Source organism: Thunnus maccoyii, chromosome 18 (genome assembly GCF_910596095.1).
Source record: "Thunnus maccoyii chromosome 18, fThuMac1.1, whole genome shotgun sequence".
Lineage (NCBI taxonomy): Eukaryota > Metazoa > Chordata > Actinopteri > Scombriformes > Scombridae > Thunnus > Thunnus maccoyii.
Window position 1 is genome coordinate 20,947,182 of NC_056550.1, and position 13,812 is coordinate 20,960,993.

The following is a 13,812-nucleotide window of genomic DNA, read 5'->3' on the forward strand; positions in this document are numbered from 1 at the left end:
AGGAAACAAAAATTTGGCAAGCGGGAAGGAGTGTGAAGAGGTTTGGAGTCTGTTTGTCTCGTATTATTTAGCTAGCAAACAGCTAAATAAGGAGCAACTGAAGACTGAACATGCCGCGGGAGATCATAACGCTTCAGCTGGGACAATGTGGAAATCAAAGTACGTGTAAAAGACCTAGTTAATTCATTTTGCTCACAGGCATTGTCCAACATTTAAGTTCAGTTAGCTAAGATGCTCTGTCAGGCTTCTTGCTATGTAACGTTAGCTAAGAGCTAGTTTCAAGTCTAGCTACATTCAAAACATAAATACTGTATAAACAATGACAGCGTTAGTATGTTATAACCTACTTTACTCATTGCTAATGGGGTCTCTATATGGCGAATGTCAATTAATATAAGTTAACGTTAGCTACCTGTGCATTGTCATTCAGATAACACAGAAGGTGATGCTAATTGACGTTTGTCTAATAAACCTGTAAAGTCACAAACTGTTGATGAATATGACCTAACGTGAACGTTATGCTACCCGGCGCTTCTCTTTGTTGTGCAGTCGGGTTTGAGTTTTGGAAGCAGCTGTGTGCAGAGCATGGCATCAGCCCAGAAGGGATTGTTGAGGAGTTTGCAACTGAAGGAACCGACAGAAAGGATGTGTTCTTCTATCAGGTAACTGAAACAAGCATTTGCAGCTTCATTTCATTATCTTTCATGCCGTAAAGACCTATATTTTCTGTATACACCACATATACTGTAGTGTATGTTCAAGTCTTTGTCAGGTGGTGCTTGTGTGCAGCTGAAGTGCAACAACATTATGTTTCACTAGATGGAGTGGTTGTAGTGTAAACTGCACTCCTGCAAGGCCACAGCAACCTACACAGACTGTGCAGCATCACCAGCTTAACCCCCCATGGTTGTTCATGTAACTTCACAGGCTGACGATGAACACTACATCCCCCGTGCAGTTCTCCTGGATCTTGAGCCCAGGGTGATCCACTCCATCCTAAACTCTCCTTACGCAAACCTGTACAACCCTGAGAACATCTACCTCTCTGAGCACGGCGGAGGGGCTGGGAACAACTGGGCGAGTGGATATTCACAGGTGATCACTGGAAACACTTTGTCGTTAATTAAAGAAATAAACATTTAATGCATTAGCATGTTGCCCTGACATTTTTTTTTCCCACAGGGCAAAAAAATCCAAGAAGACATCTTTGACATCATTGACCGAGAAGCAGATGGCAGTGACAGTCTTGAGGCAAGTTATCATTTATCACATACCGACTGCGCCTGAGGCTGTGAGTGATCGGAGCTGTGGCAGAGTGGAATTTTAAAAACGGATTATAAAGTAATGTGATATATCTGTGTGTAGAAATATTACATAGTATGTAGTCAACTGACTCTCTCACCCCATCTGTGACCTCAGCACTCTGTACGTTACTCCGTGATTTGGTCACATAGCGTTCCACATGCAAACCATAGGGGATTAGGCCTTTTTAAAGAGAACATTTGGAGCTTGAACTTCAAGCATGCTGGAAAGTATCAAAATCTTTGTTGTTCTTAGTAAATGTGATACATTTATTTCAGAAGTATGAGTTGAAACTTGACTGTACTCAAACATGACTTCTCTTTTCAGGCAGACTCTTGTGTAGGGCTGCAACTAATTATTATTTTCATTATCGATCAATCTGTTGATTAAGTTTCACCAGAAAATATTTACATTTGAGAAGCTGGAAACAGAGGATTTGGAAGTCTTTTCTCAAAACGATTAATTGGTTATCAAACTAATTGGCAGTGACTTTAATAGTTGGCAACTAATCAAATAATCGACTGATCATTGCAGCTCTACGCTTGTGCTTGTTGTGGTAGAATGCTTGTGGAAATGAATGCCTTGATAGAAACAACATGTTCAAATGGTGCCAGTGCCTGTCATCTGAAAACCAGCAAAGCCCCAGCCATGCTTCATTATTATTCTTAGCCCCCTTTTTTTTGGGTGGGTGTGGGAGGGGGTTGAACTTTCTTTAGCTGCCAGCCACTCATAAAATAACACTCACATTTCCCCTCAAAGGTCTGCAATTTCTGTAAGTCATTCACATTATGACCCCCACATTATTATTTAGTGTGTGCACACATGTGTGCATTGGATTGGAAGGTGGGCCGAGCTGCCGTGTGTATGTTGGCAGGGTGTGGTGTGTAGAATGTCTGGTGATAATAGCCGGGGCGAGTGTGGAAGGCAGGTATTACAGGGCTGTCTTGGGGGGGTGAGGGAGCCTATTTGTGAGGTTTTATATAACTGCCTAGGAAGAGAGGCATTTGCTCACCCACACACGGTCAGCTTTCTGCATCAGTAGAGTTTACAGTAAGCTTAACACACACGTGGCACACTCTGTGGCTGTAAATTTGAACTGTAAGTAATGAGTAACCCTTTGTCTCTGTAGGGGTTTGTCCTGTGTCATTCCATTGCTGGGGGGACAGGCTCCGGGCTTGGATCTTATTTACTGGAGAAACTCAATGACAGGTCTGCAAACACACACAAAAAAAAACATTTTTTTTTAGGTTTAATGATGACTCTGCAGTCAAAATTGTCACTTACATTTCCTCTTGCGACCTGGTTTGTGTGTGCATTATGTATTTTTCTGGTCTCCAGGTACCCAAAGAAGCTGGTGCAGACTTACTCTGTTTTCCCAAACCAGGATGAGATGAGCGACGTGGTCGTTCAGCCGTACAACTCTCTGCTCACACTGAAGAGGCTGACCCAGAACGCAGACTGCGTGGTGAGCAACAGCACTCATGAACAAACGTTGATTAATCCCATCGCTCTCTTTGCCTCATGACGCTCAGTGGCACCAAATAACCCCAATAAGCTGAGACAGGAAACGTGAATTATTTACCAAAAGCGGTCAGTCATATTGCCAATAAAATTATGCTGTGATGTCAGACAGTTAAACAAATTTGGTCTCATGTGTTCTGATGTAAATGGCAGAGGTCAAAGGGTAGCAAGTACGTGCTAGTACACACGTCAAACTGTATTAAGACATCAAAGACTTATGAAACTTTTACATTAATAAAGTTTGATTAAGTTCCACAGGCCTGTTACACAATTTTATCGCAGTGCTATTTAAAAACTATTTTATTAGCAAAAACCTATACAGCACTGGTTTCAGCAAGGCTTGTTTAATGTTTTGAGCAATTAAAGTGGTACTCCACCCCTCAAAACAAATTAAAATCACTAATATGAAGACAGAGATTGTTACTTATCCATGAAATTGCATGGTTTGGTAATTTGGCCTCCCACTTGTCATTTAAAGTCATGTAACTGATACTGCAGTACAGTTCACAGTACTATATGTTGTGATAAATCATTTTTGTCTTCAACAGTTAACTGTTGGTTAACTGTAGTGAATCAGTTAATCAGCTGTAGCCTAATGTTTTCACTTTCATCAGTTATTATTTTATTGAAGAGCTTCTTTTTATGCTCGTGTAGCAGACTAATAAAGACGCAGCGCCAGCATCGAGTCATTACAAATCAAACTTATTAAATTCTCCGTCTTAAATTGGTGATTGTATTAGTCTGAGATGCTCTGACAGTCTAATGGTGTTTCCTCCCTAATACCTACTTCCTCCAAGGTCTTGCATAAGGGCCTCATGTTGATTAAATTAGCCAGAGAGCTAATAGAATCTGCTCAAGAATTGGTCACCCTGTTGCAACTGTACACTGTGCCTTTTATGTTAAGGTCTCCTAACAACAGCGCACTGTGTTGCTTCTTAAAGAGGTTCCTTGACTGCGTCATTACACTGATACCCTCTCAATCTTTCTTTAATATCGTAGCAGTATACTGACTTTCACCATGTTGTTGTGCTGGAGGGAATCTCTTGGCCCTGTTTTCATTTGTCTAATAATTGCCCTCTGTCTCTGTGTCTCTGTCTCTGTGTCTGTGTCTGTCTGTGTGTGTGTGTTGTGTGTATCAGGTGGTGTTGGATAACACGGCTCTAAATCGCATCGCCACAGACAGGCTGCATATCCAGAACCCCTCGTTCTCCCAGATCAATCAGCTGGTGAGTACGAGACGTCACTTCACCCCCTACAGCTGTTTTCAGCTTGTCAGCAGGTTTTCAAACGGTTCTAATTTTTCAGTCTACCTGTATTTGAACAAAGGCACATATCAAGACAGACTGTACTAGAGACCTGTCAGCTGTCGCTCACTACAAAAATTACAAGATTTACAAACTAGTTTGGCAAGTCAGTTGCACGTCAGACTGGATTTCAGCTCTCTTAGAAATGAGTCGCACATGGCTGTGGTCTGTAAACGGTGTGTCGGCTGCTTGACAGGAGCCACACTGAAAGATTTTGAATTTCACCTCAAAGTTATTTGTTAGCTTTTGACAGGTAGTTGTTAAAAGCTCTGTGTCTAATTGAACCTTCATGCACGCAGGTTTCCACCATAATGTCTGCAAGCACAACCACCCTGCGCTACCCAGGCTACATGAACAACGACCTTATCGGCCTGATTGCATCGCTCATCCCCACTCCCCGCCTCCACTTCCTAATGACTGGCTACACACCGCTCACTACTGACCAGTCGGTGAGTTGTGTTGAGACTAGTGGAGCATTTGTTTACTCTTCATTCAAAATTTCATGTTAATGCTCTATCAGAGGATTTTAATGGGCAGTATTGTTGAGATCAGCAGCAGCTTTTGAATCGGTAACTCATACTGTGTTGCAGGTCGCTAGTGTGAGGAAAACCACAGTGCTGGATGTGATGAGGAGGCTTCTGCAACCCAAGAATGTGATGGTGTCCACAGGAAGGGAGAGGCAGCCCAGCCACTGCTACATCGCCATCCTTAACATCATCCAGGGAGAGGTCGACCCCACACAGGTACGAATACACAGCATGTGTGTGGAGTCAAACCATATCCTTAAGAATGTAAATTATCCTAAAGCAGCAGCGTTAACATATTTAGAGAGTATTCAAATCTATGTCTGACTCTACTGTAGGTGCATAAAAGCCTCCAAAGGATCCGGGAGCGTAAACTTGCCAGTTTTATTCCCTGGGGTCCAGCCAGCATCCAGGTGGCTTTGTCCAGGAAGTCTCCGTACCTGCCCTCGGCCCACCGGGTCAGCGGCCTGATGATGGCCAACCACACAAGCATCTCCTCTGTAAGTGCTCATCTTGGAATTTTTGTGACTTCAGCCTGTTCAGTTACATTCTCCTCCAGTGTGTATTTATACAGTAGAGACGTGTCTGTGTTTGTTCTGAGTCAATACTTGAGAATTCACATTGTCCTGAAACTGAAGTTAAGCCGCCACTGCAGCAGTTCCAGGGCAATTCCCCAGAAATATAAGTTTTGTTATAATATGCTGCCAAACAAGACATCAAAACTTTTGGTGGTTCAAAACATGAGCTGTAAAGTTGAGGTCTAATGTAGTCCTGTGATATCATTAAATAACTTCATCTGAAATGATTGAGGCTAATTTAAACTTTTCTCTAATTATTTTAGGCTGTAAATCTAGATAAGGGGAAATTACTGTCATTCAAGGAAGTGATATCATAGGATTGAATTTACGTCTCTCTTGACATTTAATGACTGAAAACAAAACAGAAAGTTTTAGAGAAACATGAATTGGAACCTGAAACTTTCGAACTTTCAGAGCTTTTAGCTTTCGTTTTGATGTCACTTCTGTCGCTGTCCCACAGCTGTTTGAGCGGACATGCCGGCAGTATGACAAACTGCGTAAGAGGGAGGCTTTCCTGGAGCAGTTCCGCAAAGAGGACATATTCAAGGACAACTTTGACGAACTGGACAACTCGCGTGAGGTGGTCCAGCAGCTGGTGGACGAGTACAGCGCAGCCACGCGGCCTGACTACATTTCCTGGGGCACACAAGAACAGTGAACAGACTTGTTGTCTTGTATTTCAACTACAACCCAGTTAGCATCCATGCTTAGCTAGTTTTTTTCTAACTCAATACTCTCCACATTAATTTTTTTCCTACATATGTGTCCCAAAATAGACAGGTATTTGGCTATAGCTGCTTCTCTGGAAAAAAATATTTATTGATTTGGTTTGTTATAGCATGTAATCATATTGTATGTTTGTGTCTAAAAATGGAAAAGAGACTGAGGGATGAGTGTTAACACCTACTGTCATTATATTAACCAAAAATTAAAAGGGTGAAGTTACAGTAAGTTCATTTTTTTCCCTGAGATTGTCAAAGTCAGTATACATAAAGCAACCTTTATGTACTAGTCCAGTGAAATGAAAGTAAGAGCACCTCTTCCCTGCAAGTTTGTGCAGAAAACCTCAGTATGTCTTAAAAAAAATCTATAAATATCTGTTAATAGTTACTTTATTCTTTCTCCTAAACTCATCTTTCCCCCCCTTGAAGCCTATTTTAAAAAGTCTTCATTAATGAAAGACAACTTGTTGCCTTGTTTTGGTCTATTTTTTTTATACTGAGTACAGTGTTTTTCGTTTTTGTGCAGTTTATTTACAGTGAAACGTCCACAGTCTAGGGGATGATTGCCTTGAAATAATGGGAGTACAGATGGAATGATTTGCATGATGGTTAATGCAGGTTCTTGCATCCCACACATTTCTGACATGGTGCTTTGTACCGTCTATCTGCTGCTGATACACATTGCTCATTTGTTACCACTGTACACGACCAACAAGAATGTCAAGTTGAAGCTTGGCTTAAGCCAAAAATGATGTTTAAATACCTGCCATATAAACTGCATTGACATTTAAACAACAGAGAAAGTAACAGTTTGCACAGATGGACATTGTACAAGGATGGATCTCGTTAAACGCTTCATTTCTATGCCTGTAAATATACTTTAAAGAATAGCTGGTTCACTGGCCTTCTCTATCGTCTAAATGAATATACTGTTTCATGTTGCTTTGTTTGTTGGACCTGTTTGAAATGACGAATAGGAATAAACAAATTTTCTATTATTTTGTATCTTCTATTTGAAACATTTCTTATCTGTAGGCATGTTTGGTAGATTTTATGTGGAGAGAATTGTTCAAACCTGTATGTAAAATAATGAAACGCCATGTTCCCCCCCGCCCCCTCACCTGGAGCTGTAGTGTACTGGTGGTCAGTAGCTGTTCATCCAACTCAGTTAAGGCTCATTACCACAGGGGAACGTAAAAGCACTTAGCAACGCTTGCTCAACCAACTGTTGTTCTTAAGCAGAAAAGCTACAGGGGAGGTAGCTTTCAGCTCCGCTGCTGGCGCCAAACTTGAGCCTTTTATAAAAATGTGCCTGGTTGAAAACAATAGTCTTGCACTGCTTCACTAGTCGAGGTACAAGAAAGCACATTCTCTGCAAATGAAACAAGGGAAATGAGAGCTGACGCTAGACAATAGTACCAAAGACTAAATATGGTAAAATGGTGCTGTTTTTATTAATTACATACAGTATTTATAGTCTTATTGCACTTCCAAGTTAGTTAAGAACAAACAATAGTGCAATGAACTATACACACATTACATAAAAAGGTACCATGCAGCATACAAACAAGCTTAATACAAAGCAAAAACATCCGCAATTTGATTTTATTTTTATTTTAATACATGTAGCTCAGAGCTGCCTGCAGCTGCAGTAGAAAAAGCAAAGGGCTGACTGTGCAATGACTCGTCAAGGCCTTCCATGGTGAGAGGATTTATGTCTTGAGTTTTGAGGCTGGTTATCACATGGGGTTGTGTAGCAGACAGGACTGTAAAAATTATCTATGGTCTCAAATTCCTAAAATGGTCATCTACTACAATTAAATAAAAGTGTACAATGTATACAACTGGATGTCTTCATATTTGTCTGATATTCAAGTTTAAATAAAAATGAATAAATGAAAAAAAAAAAAGGAAAATATAAATTGGGGGGATCTATCTGCTTTGGGATAATTTCTTGTTATAAAAGCTTATTAAAAGAAAAAAAAAAAAACATCTTTGGTCCATGCTGAAACCCATGACTTGGCAAAACTTTGGCTTCACAAGAATACTCAAACGGTGAACACAAAGAAGGAGCTACACAGGATTTACACATGCTTTAAGGTACAGAACCAAAAACATCATCATGGCTCTGATCAGTTAAAGCAAACCTAATGAAAACACACATAGGTCTGCATTTAAGACATGAAGGACAGTAAAAAAAAAAAAAAAAAAAAAAAAAATCGCAGTCTGCATAAATAGTACTACAAAAGCATCCATGGCCTAATTAAAAAAGTGTGTTTGAATAGCAGATGGGGACAGATGGGGAACTTCATGGCAAATATTGTGATATCTTCAATGATCACTGACTGGGGGTTTTTTTTTGTGTGTGTGTGTGTACTCAATATATACATTATGAAAATAACAATAAGAAACAGAGAAGCACCTGTTATTTTCAGCAGAGTCGAGCTGCATTAGGAAAGTAACTGACAATAAGCAAAATTATCCAATCAGTCAAGTGTTAACCAAGTTTCATGTCGAGGATTACGGCCAAGACAAGCAGCACAACTAAGGACAAATCAGAGCATTTTGGTGGAAACAATGTAGAAACAGCCCCTAAATCCTTTGGTTTCTGTGAAACACAATTAAGTCCCATCCAGGAAATTGTTTTCTTAATCAAATAGACACATACACGCACACACACACACACATACACGCACACAAAACTGATAATCCCATCGGTAAGAGTCTATATGGCCATGGCAGCCAAAGTGACTTAGCTACAGAGTGCAACATCTGTTTCCAGTTCCAAGTTCACATGGCTCACTGCATCAACAGTTCCAGGTAATGCAAGCCTGGCTGGGACCTTATGAAAACTGACCGTCTCTGATGAACAAGTCAGCATAAGGGTGCATGAGAGAGCAAGTGTGTATATGTGTGTGTGTGTGTGTGTGTGAGAGAGAGAGAAAGAGAGAGCCAAAGACAGGGGAGGGTGTGTGTGTATGTGTGTGTGTGTGTGTGTGTTGCTGAATGTTCTCAACACTATTCCAGCAGTGCATGAGGGACGATTGCCTTCTAGGAAAGGCAATACAAATATGGCACACTTCGAGAGAGAGAGAGAGAGAGAGAGAGAGAAAGAGAGAGAGAGTAGTGTTTTCACTCTAAGCCATACCTTCATGAGGGGAGTACCACAGCTTACTGTTGCCATAAGTCCTAACTCTTATGATGCTATCTCTCCCTGATGTAGCAAGGCTCACACCAACGTCTCACATTGTCAAGGGGGTGTGGGGGGGTGGAGGGGGGGGGGTGGGAGTTGGGGGGTGAGGTTGGGGTAGCGTGTGTTGCCATGTAGAGTAACAGAGGTGGTTGCGTGACAGGATGGGGTGGGGGGTGTGTGACACCTCATCAGCAACCGCATTGGTTTCTGTGGGTTTCTGGCCTCACTTGCAAAACAGAACCCCTTGCCTTCCCGTCCCCTCCTCCCCTCCGCGTCGGCTAGCTCCTTCAGCTGTAAAGCTCACTGACGGTTTATTTTCACGGACGGGGAGCGAAAACAGCCCTCTCTTTGTTTTGGCTGCCGTGCCGTTCCCAGCGGAGGAGGCGCGGGGTCCTGAGGGCTGGGGCTGGGCCTCATAGGGGCCACGTGGAGGAGGACGGTGGGGGGGTTTTGGGGGTGTCTCCGGGTATGGGTCCCTCTCAAACAGGGTGCGACGGCAGCTCCAGGAGGGCGTGCGTAGGTGTCGAAGCCAGGTGATGGAAGCCCACCTCTGTGGTCTCTGCGATGGTGATGTCCACATCTTCCCCTTTCCCTCGCTGGCGACGGATGGCACTGAAATACGCATTCATCAGCTGCATGATCTCAGTCAGCTGTGACAGAGAGAGAGAGAGAAGCAGAGAGAACGAGAGAGAGAGGTCAGATTGGTGGCAGTCTCAGTGTCTGTCTGGCACTGTCACAGGAGGGTGGAGAGCAATGATGTCATCCGGCTTCTAGAAAAACTGGATCCTCCAGAAGACGAGGATGATGTTGTTTGGCAGATTTCTGGAGGACAAACACACCCCTCGATCATAAAAAGCGGTCTTACATGTGTGTGGATATTTCATCACTTTGACATATTTTGTTCAGCAGCTGTTGCAGAAAAAAAAAAAAAAGGGAGGGCGCTGCTGAGGAGTTCATTTGTTCATCTGTCTCTCCGTTACCCTGACCTTGGTGGACATGACCACCAAACCACCACAAGCCACCGTGACCATTACCCTTACTCTAGTGCTGCTAATGCTTGCCCAAACTGACTAAAACAGTCTTTGAGCTTCAACCTTCACCTACTCCTCAACTTTAACTGTTACCCTTGAATCAGCAGCTAATCTTGCCCTCACCCTTACCTCCGGTCCTAACCATAATCACCCCCTGCAAATCCACTTTCTCTTTTTCCCCTGCCCAGTAGCCAGCTCAAAACTCATGCACATTCATGTCAGAGCAAAATGAGGCCTTAAGTTCATAAAAGTAGGAGGCTTTCTACTGTAAGTTGTCCTTCAATTTGCCTGTGCCTCCAATAAATAAATAAATGCCACTTTTGTGCCCCATGAGAGATCACAGAAGGATTTTTTGTTTCCGTGTGGGAAGATGCAAGCAAATCTGCCCAGTGAAAGGCAAGATTTGTTCTCGACTTGAAAAAAAAAAAAGTCTGTTTGGAAGAACATCCATGTTTCTGAGAAATGTTTTGCCTAATATTTTAATCTAACCACTGCAATAAAACTCACCCCCAGTTGCCATTTAATGCCAGGAAGTTAGACTTTTGGTGGTTAGCGTCGGTTGGAGGGCAGGGGCAGGTTGTGTGCTCTCTATTTAGACCAAATTAATGAGTGTTTTTAAAGTGGGTCAGAGAGGTGGTGGTGGTGTGTGTGTGTGTGGGGGTGGGGGTTGGGGGGGGGGGCGGTGTCATGAGCAGACAGCGTGCTTCTTTCACATACTGTACAGAACACTGCATGGTGATAAGGCCACTGTATGCAAACTGAATCCTGACTACAGTAGAGATAGATTGTGTGTGAGCTCAGTGCAGACAGCTCCAATTAAGAAGAGATTTTTCTTTCTTTAAGCCTCCGTTTGTATATGGTGACTTGGGATGTGAACCAAAATACCTTGGTGGTTTCAAACAGCAGATCCCGATCCCCAGCTGTGATCTTGAAGGTGTTGCTGTCAGATACACCGTAAGAGCAGATCTGGCCATAGGGGAAGGACTCCAGGGCCTCTGCCTCTCCCTGCCGATACAAAGAAACGGATGTAGCAGCTACACCCAGCCACAGCTTCTGGGAAAAACTCCCCGTCGAACTCTGGAGGGAGAAGGAGTAAGCAGATGTCAAAACAGTTTTCTTCATTCAAATCGAGTGCGAGCGACTCTTAAAAAGACCAATACACTAATGGAGCCCAATTTTTTGTTGTTTTTTTAAATCCTACAATGCTACTAAAGCATGACATCACAATACTCACAATATAAAAGTCCACTTCATAAAGAGTGCATCCAAATCCTGACCACTGGCGTGCGATTGTGAGGTAGGCGGCCATACTGTCCCTGTGGCTATAGCCAGCCAGACCTTTCCAACGCTCCAAGATGGATCCCATAACAGCTGCTGCCTCCTCCTTCAGCCGGCTCCGCAGGCGCAAATCTTGCTCCACCTTTTGCTTGTGCGCTGCTGTAGCTGTGTGGCTCCACAGCGTCCCCGCCAGGAGGCCCGTCGGGAAGCGCTGCGTCGTGGGGCAGCCCTGAGCTGCTACCTGGCAGGGAGGCAGGGCTTGGGGAGCGGAAAGGGACATGAGGACCCGAGCTTCAAGCATGTGACTCGGAAAAAGCTCATCCAGAGGCGGGCAGGGTGCGTGTGTGCTGAAGTCACCCATTAGACACTGAAGCCTCAGAGAAGCCAAGGCCTGGAGATCCTCTTCACAGGCTGGAAGCTGGCCACGCACCACCATCTCATGGCACTGCAGCACAAAAGGACAAGGACAAACAGGTAAGGAGAGACAGCACAGGATGAAAAGAAGGTACAGTTTGTCAGTAATGGCCTCAGTCCTGCCATCAATCCTCCCAACCCCACCCTGTTTTATTTTGTCCCATAACTCTTTTATGGGAGTCCTCAGGAAAAATGTTCTAATGAAGCCAGTGTTGGCTGCCTTTTGCCCCCTCTGCACCGAAGCCAGTGTTCTTGGTCATGCTTTTTATGCACTGTATTTTATTGAAATCACAGCCTGTGAGACATTAATGATAGTTAAATAAAAACAGAATAATCTAATGAAATATGAGGAATGACTCACTGCAGGACAATAAATTATATTTCATTATCAGCACTGAATTGGTCACTCATAACAAAGATATTCTCAAAGGAGAACTCTGCCCTTTGTGGAGTTGTGTTCTGCTCCATTACCTGCTCAAAGAGGAAAAGATATTCAATGCTGTCCACTGATATGCTGTCAGCATCCAACAGGCAGTAGAGCTTGAAACACAGTTTCCATTGGGATTTAGACTCTGACTCTTTGGTGGAGAAGCTGCACAGAAGAGGGACAGAGAGGGTTAGAAAGCTGGGACAGAAAACAAATATATATAAATATACTAATGGTATACCAAGAATCTTACGCCTAGATGTTAATATGTTACAAGATACCGCCTCCCCAATATTGTTGTTTAGTAACTCTGTGGTTTGCTGATCTTCATGTTTACTCTGTCACTCAACACTGTGAGGATACAGACACTATCGCCTACTAAAAAAAAAAAAAAAAAAACACAGATCCCTTTTATTCCAGCTGGATGCCTTATCGTTTCATTTGAGACTTTGCCTTGTACTACCAAATGACATCAGCTTCACCTTGGCTATCCAGACAGACATAGTGATACAAGTCCAGTTTCCCAACAGGGTGTCATGTTTGACCAATAAGACCAGACAAGGTCACCAGTTATCAAGGATACTGGATAATGTTCAGCATGGGAATTGGACAACTGAAGATAAATACACAATCCACCGCTCTGTTTCACATTCTTCTAATGAGTGACAAATAGCTCAGACTCCTGGCTGACTCAGACTCGGTTTTATTGTGTCTGACTTCCTTGCGGCGTCTGCCTGTTTTACAGGATGATGACTGACGTTTACTTTTCGAACCTGGTCAGGATGTCTGCGATCAGAGCGCTCCCTGCGACCGGCTGCTCCCACAGTGCGTTCTGCTCGTACAGTGCAAATGTGTTTTTGCTCTCTTGCAGGCCGAGCTTCTCCTGCATCCTTCGCACCACCTGTTGAACGACAGGGGGAAAGTTGGTTGAAAAGACAGGTGGACACACAGATGGTTAGACATTAAGAGTGAAAAACAGAAAGGGCAGAAATGCATTTTCTGTGATTATCATGGCTTAGCAGTATGACTAGACTCTAGACAGACTAAGAAATTTGGAACAGGAGCATGTGAGAAGTTGACAGACTGCCCAAACCTCATTGGCTGTAGTGTGTGAGCTGATGTAGAGCTGGCAGGATCCGGGGCCAGGATAGTGCACAGTGCACAACATCTCCTGCCTGCTCATAAGCATCTGGATCTCCTCCCAGGATGGCACACACTCCCGACACTTGGTCTTCTCCAGAGCCTCGCTGATGAATGATGCATAGTTATCCATCTCAGACTCGGGACTCTGGCTCTGGATCCTGCAAGGAAAAGTGAAAGGGGTGGATAAGTATTAAGAGTGTGTGTGTGTGTGCGTGCGTGCGCGTGTGCAAGCACATTTAGATTTGCTACATATTTTCCAGCAAAATTAAAGAGCTCAATACATAAAAGGGTGAACTTGTTAATGATCGTGATGTTAACAGTGACTCAAAGTCTGTAAGGTGTTATGCCATGATTATGGACTTTGCGTCATCCTTC

The 13,812-nt window shown here is 43.3% G+C and overlaps 2 protein-coding genes across 2 annotated transcripts in view; one reads left to right on the forward strand and one right to left on the reverse strand.

Annotated features, from left to right (window-relative positions):
- Window positions 1-20: 20 nt before the first annotated feature.
- On the forward strand, window positions 21-6,949 carry tubg1 (tubulin, gamma 1). The gene is made up of 11 exons (XM_042392089.1): window positions 21-159; window positions 550-662; window positions 928-1,095; window positions 1,183-1,251; window positions 2,432-2,511; window positions 2,641-2,767; window positions 3,963-4,049; window positions 4,427-4,576; window positions 4,718-4,870; window positions 4,990-5,151; window positions 5,690-6,949. The coding sequence occupies exons 1-11, from the start codon at window positions 111-113 to the stop codon at window positions 5,885-5,887; spliced, it is 1,356 nt and encodes a 451-aa protein (XP_042248023.1). The 5' UTR covers window positions 21-110; the 3' UTR covers window positions 5,888-6,949.
- plekhh3 (pleckstrin homology, MyTH4 and FERM domain containing H3) overlaps window positions 6,195-13,812 on the reverse strand; it is a 33,851-nt gene continuing 26,233 nt past the window's right edge. Inside the window, exons 8-13 of the mRNA XM_042392087.1 lie at window positions 13,388-13,595; window positions 13,068-13,195; window positions 12,339-12,459; window positions 11,410-11,898; window positions 11,061-11,252; window positions 6,195-9,794 (exon numbers count right to left, since the gene is read on the reverse strand). Of these exons, the coding sequence (XP_042248021.1) occupies window positions 9,624-9,794; window positions 11,061-11,252; window positions 11,410-11,898; window positions 12,339-12,459; window positions 13,068-13,195; window positions 13,388-13,595 (1,309 nt within the window). The 3' untranslated portion in view covers window positions 6,195-9,623. The remainder of the gene's footprint in view (window positions 9,795-11,060; window positions 11,253-11,409; window positions 11,899-12,338; window positions 12,460-13,067; window positions 13,196-13,387; window positions 13,596-13,812) is intronic.

Bases quoted from the DNA above. Each gene is read 5' to 3' on its own strand.
- tubg1 (XM_042392089.1), top strand. From the start codon at position 111: ATGCCGCGGGAGATCATAACGCTTCAGCTGGGACAATGTGGAAATCAA. The intron at 160-549 runs GTACGTGTAAAA...TTTGTTGTGCAG, and splicing joins GGGACAATGTGGAAATCAAA to TCGGGTTTGAGTTTTGGAAG. The intron at 4,577-4,717 runs GTGAGTTGTGTT...ACTGTGTTGCAG, and splicing joins CGCTCACTACTGACCAGTCG to GTCGCTAGTGTGAGGAAAAC.